This window comes from Oncorhynchus masou, chromosome 20, assembly GCF_036934945.1.
Source record: "Oncorhynchus masou masou isolate Uvic2021 chromosome 20, UVic_Omas_1.1, whole genome shotgun sequence".
Lineage (NCBI taxonomy): Eukaryota > Metazoa > Chordata > Actinopteri > Salmoniformes > Salmonidae > Oncorhynchus > Oncorhynchus masou.
In genome coordinates, this window is record NC_088231.1 from 20,211,648 (window position 1) to 20,216,647 (window position 5,000).

Genomic DNA, 5,000 nt, shown 5'->3' on the forward strand with positions numbered 1-5,000 from the left:
CTAGCTAGTGCCCTGATACCCCCTAGATAGTGCCCTGATACCCCCTAGATAGTGCCCTTATACCCCCTAGCTAGTGCCCTTATACCCCCTAGCTAGTGCCCTTATACCCCCTAGCTAGTGCCCTGATACCCCCTAGATAGTGCCCTGATACCCCCTAGCTAGTGCCCTTATACCCCCTAGATAGTGCCCTGATACCCCCTAGCTAGTGCCCTTATACCCCCTAGCTAGTGCCCTTATACCCCCTAGATAGTGCCCTTATACCCCCTAGATAGTGCCCTTATACCCCCTAGATAGTGCCCTTATACCCCCTAGCTAGTGCCCTTATACCCCCTAGCTAGTGCCCTTATACCCCCTAGCTAGTGCCCTGATACCCCCTAGATAGTGCCCTGATGCCCCCTAGCTAGTGCCCTGATACCCCCTAGCTAGTGCCCTGATGCCCCCTAGCTAGTGCCCTGATACCCCCTAGCTAGTGCCCTGATACCCCCTAGCTAGTGCCCTGATACCCCCTAGCTAGTGCCCTGATACCCCCTAGCTAGTGCCCTTATACCCCCTAGCTAGTGCCCTGATACCCCCTAGATAGTGCCCTTATACCCCCTATCTAGTGCCCTTATACCCCCTATCTAGTGCCCTTATACCCCCTAGCTAGTGCCCTTATACCCCCTAGCTAGTGCCCTGATACCCCCTAGATAGTGCCCTTATACCCCCTATCTAGTGCCCTGATACCCCCTAGCTAGTGCCCTTATACCCCCTAGCTAGTGCCCTGATACCCCCTAGCTAGTGCCCTGATACCCCCTAGCTAGTGCCCTGATACCCCCTAGCTAGTGCCCTGATACCCCCTAGCTAGTGCCCTTATACCCCCTAGCTAGTGCCCTTATACCCCCTAGCTAGTGCCCTGATACCCCCTAGATAGTGCCCTTATACCCCCTAGCTAGTGCCGTGATACCCCCTAGATAGTGCCCTTATACCCCCTAGATAGTGCCATGATACCCCCTAGCTAGTGCCCTTATACCCCCTAGCTAGTGCCATGATACCCCCGAGCTAGTGCCCTTATACCCCCTAGCTAGTGCCCTTATACCCCCTAGCTAGTGCCCTTATACCCCCTAGCTAGTGCCATGATACCCCCGAGCTAGTGCCCTTATACCCCCTAGCTAGTGCCATGATACCCCTAGCTAGTGCCCTTATACCCCCTAGCTAGTGCCCTTATACCCCCTAGCTAGTGCCATGATACCCCCTAGCTAGTGCCCTTATACCCCCTAGATAGTGCCCTTATACCCCCTAGATAGTGCCCTTATACCCCCTAGCTAGTGCCCTTATACCCCCTAGCTAGTGCCCTGATACCCCCTAGCTAGTGCCCTTATACCCCCTAGCTAGTGCCCTGATACCCCTAGCTAGTGCCCTGATACCCCCTAGCTAGTGCCCTGATACCCCCTAGCTAGTGCCCTGATACCCCCTAGCTAGTGCCCTGATACCCTCTAGCTAGTGCCCTGATGCCCCCTAGCTAGTGCCCTTATACCTTCTATCTAGTGCCCTGATGCCCCCTAGCTAGTGCCCTTATACCCTCTATCTAGTGCCCTGATGCCCCCTAGCTAGTGCCCTGATACCCTCTAGCTAGTGCCCTGATGCCCCCTAGCTAGTGCCCTTATGCCCCCTAGCTAGTGCCCTTATACCCTCTATCTAGTGCCCTGATGCCCCCTAGCTAGTGCCCTGATGCCCCCTAGCTAGTGCCCTGATGCCCCCTAGCTAGTGCCCTGATGCCCCCTAGCTAGTGCCCTTATGCCCCCTAGCTAGTGCCCTGATGCCCCCTAGCTAGTGCCCTTATGCCCCCTAGCTAGTGCCCTTATACCCTCTATCTAGTGCCCTGATGCCCCCTAGCTAGTGCCCTGATGCCCCCTAGCTAGTGCCCTTATGCCCCCTAGCTAGTGCCCTTATACCCTCTATCTAGTGCCCTGATGCCCCCTAGCTAGTGCCCTGATGCCCCCTAGCTAGTGCCCTGATGCCCCCTAGCTAGTGCCCTGATACCCCCTAGCTAGTACCCTGATGCCCCCTAGCTAGTGCCCTTATAACCATATCAGACAGAGGGAATGGAATTTCCCAGTGCTTCTACTACAGCTTTTAGTTGTTTTTAAAATTGTTTTTTAAATCTTCCACAAAAACAATATAATTTGACAGGACCTAAATGAGTCTCTATTGAATAACTGATATTGACAGGACCTATATGAGTCTCTATTGAATAACTGATATTGACAGGACCTATATGAGTCTCTATTGAATAACTGATATTGAGGTGACCTAAATGAGTCTCTATTGAATAACTGATATTGACAGGACCTATATGAGTCTCTATTGAATAACTGATATTGACAGGACCTATATGAGTCTCTATTGAATAACTGATATTGACAGGACCTATATGAGTCTCTATTGAATAACTGATATTGACAGGACCTATATGAGTCTCTATTGAATAACTGATATTGACAGGACCTATATGAGTCTCTATTGAATAACTGATATTGACAGGACCTAAATGAGTCTCTATTGAATAACTGATATTGACAGGACCTAAATGAGTCTCTATTGAATAACTGATATTGACGGGACCTAAATGAGTCTCTATTGAATAACTGATATTGACAGGACCTAAATGAGTCTCTATTGAATAACTGATATTGACAGGACCTAAATGAGTCTCTATTGAATAACTGCTCTCATCTTAGTGTGGCACAAGAGCAGGAAAACATGTCTAGGTTCTGATCCTGGTCTTTATTTGAGCAGGACAACATGTCTCGTTTCTGATCCTGGTCTTTTATTTGAGCAGGACAACATGTCTAGGTTCTGATCCTGGTCTTTTATTTGAGCAGGACAACATATCTCGTTTCTGATCCTGGTCTTTATTTGAGCAGGACAACATATCTCGTTTCTGATCCTGGTCTTTATTTGAGCAGGACAACATGTCTCGTTTCTGATCCTGGTCTTTATTTGAGCAGGACAACATGTCTCGTTTCTGATCCTGGTCTTTATCTGAGCTGGTAATTAGGATATCTGACCAGTTTTCTCTTTCTCTCTCCAGACACCAGTAATGGAAACTTCAACCTGAAGGCCCTGACAGGCAGCTCTGGCTACAAGTTTGGTTGCCTGGCTAAGATAGTCAACTACATGAAGGTAAGGTGAACACACACACTTACACACACACACACACACTTATACACACACACACACGCATTATACACACACACACACACACACACGCATTATACACACACACACACACACACACACGCATTATATACACACACGCACACACACACGCATTATACATACTCTTGTCCAGAGTGACTAACAGTAGTGACTGTTAGTTATCCTACTGGCAAATCCCCACTGTAGTAGTGACTAACAGTAGTGAGTACACAGGACCACCGTGTTAGTTATCCTACTGTCAAATCCCCACTGTCGTCATGACATGTTGCCAGAGAGGTGGTTCACTGTCGTCATGACATGTTGCCAGAGAGATGGTTCACTGTCATCATGACATGTTGCCAGAGAGGTGGTTCACTGTCGTCATGACATGTTGCCAGAGAGGTGGTTCACTCGTAATGACATGTTGTCAGAGAGGTGGTTCACTGTCGTCATGACATGTTGTCAGAGAGGTGGTTCGCTGTCGTCATGACATGTTGTCAGAGAGGTGGTTCGCTGTCGTCATGACATGTTGTCAGAGAGGTGGTTCGCTGTCGTCATGACATGTTGTCAGAGAGGTGGTTCGCTGTCGTCATGACATGTTGTCAGAGGGGTGGTTCGCTGTCATCATGACATGTTGCCAGAGAGGTGGTTCGCTGTCGTCATGACATGTTGCCAGAGAGGTGGTTCGCTGTCGTCATGACATGTTGTCAGAGAGGTGGTTCGCTGTCGTCATGACATGTTGTCAGAGGGGTGGTTCGCTGTTGTCATGACATGTTGCCAGAGAGGTGGTTCACTGTCGTCATGACATGTTGTCAGAGAGGTGGTTCACTGTCGTCATGACATGTTGTCAGAGAGGTGGTTCGCTGTCGTCATGACATGTTGTCAGAGGGGTGGTTCACTGTCGTCATGACATGTTGCCAGAGAGGTGGTTCGCTGTCGTCATGACATGTTGTCAGAGGGGTGGTTCACTGTCGTCATGACATGTTGTCAGAGAGGTGGTTCGCTGTCGTCATGACATGTTGTCAGAGGGGTGGTTCACTGTCGTCATGACATGTTGCCAGAGAGGTGGTTCACTGTCGTCATGACATGTTGTCATAGAGGTGGTTCACTGTTGTCATGACATGTTGCCAGAGAGGTGGTTCACTGTCGTCATGACATGTTGCCAGATAGGTGGTTCACTGTCGTCATGACATGTTGCCAGAGAGGTGGTTCACTGTCGTCATGACATGTTGTCAGAGAGGTGTTTCAGTGGTGTCCTGATTGGTGAGCTTCCTCCTTCTAAAAGTCTGAGCTGTCATCTCAATTAAACCACTCCCCTTTTAACCCCTCTGAACGAGAGGTCGACCTCTACTCTGAACCCTCTGTCTCTTATTGGGTTTATTGTGATGTTAGTTCCTCCCTCTACTCTGTCTGTCTGTCTCTTATTGGGTGTATTGTGATGTTAGTTCCTCCCTCTACTCTGTCTGTCTGTCTCTTATTGGGTGTATTGTGATGTTGGTTCCTCCCTCTACTCTGTCTGTCTGTCTCTTATTGGGTGTATTGTGATGTTAGTTCCTCCCTCTACTCTGTCTGTCTGTCTCTTATTGGGTGTATTGTGATGTTAGTTCCTCCCTCTACTCTGTCTGTCTGTCTCTTATTGGGTGTATTGTGATGTTGGCTCCTCCCTCTACTCTGTCTGTCTCTTATTGGGTGTATTGTGATGTTGGTTCCTCCCTCTACTCTGTCTGTCTGTCTCTTATTGGGTGTATTGTGATGTTGGTTCCTCCCTCTACTCTGTCTGTCTCTTATTGGGTGTATTGTGATGTTGGTTCCTCCCTCTACTC

The 5,000-nt window shown here is 49.0% G+C and overlaps 1 protein-coding gene across 2 annotated transcripts in view; it reads left to right on the top strand.

Annotated features, from left to right (window-relative positions):
- gtf2e2 (general transcription factor IIE, polypeptide 2, beta) overlaps positions 1-5,000 on the top strand; it is a 57,250-nt gene that overhangs the window by 43,330 nt on the left and 8,920 nt on the right. For both annotated transcript variants that reach the window (XM_064926741.1, XM_064926742.1), the window contains exon 3: positions 3,071-3,162. In XM_064926741.1, the coding sequence (XP_064782813.1) occupies positions 3,071-3,162 (92 nt within the window). The remainder of the gene's footprint in view (positions 1-3,070; positions 3,163-5,000) is intronic.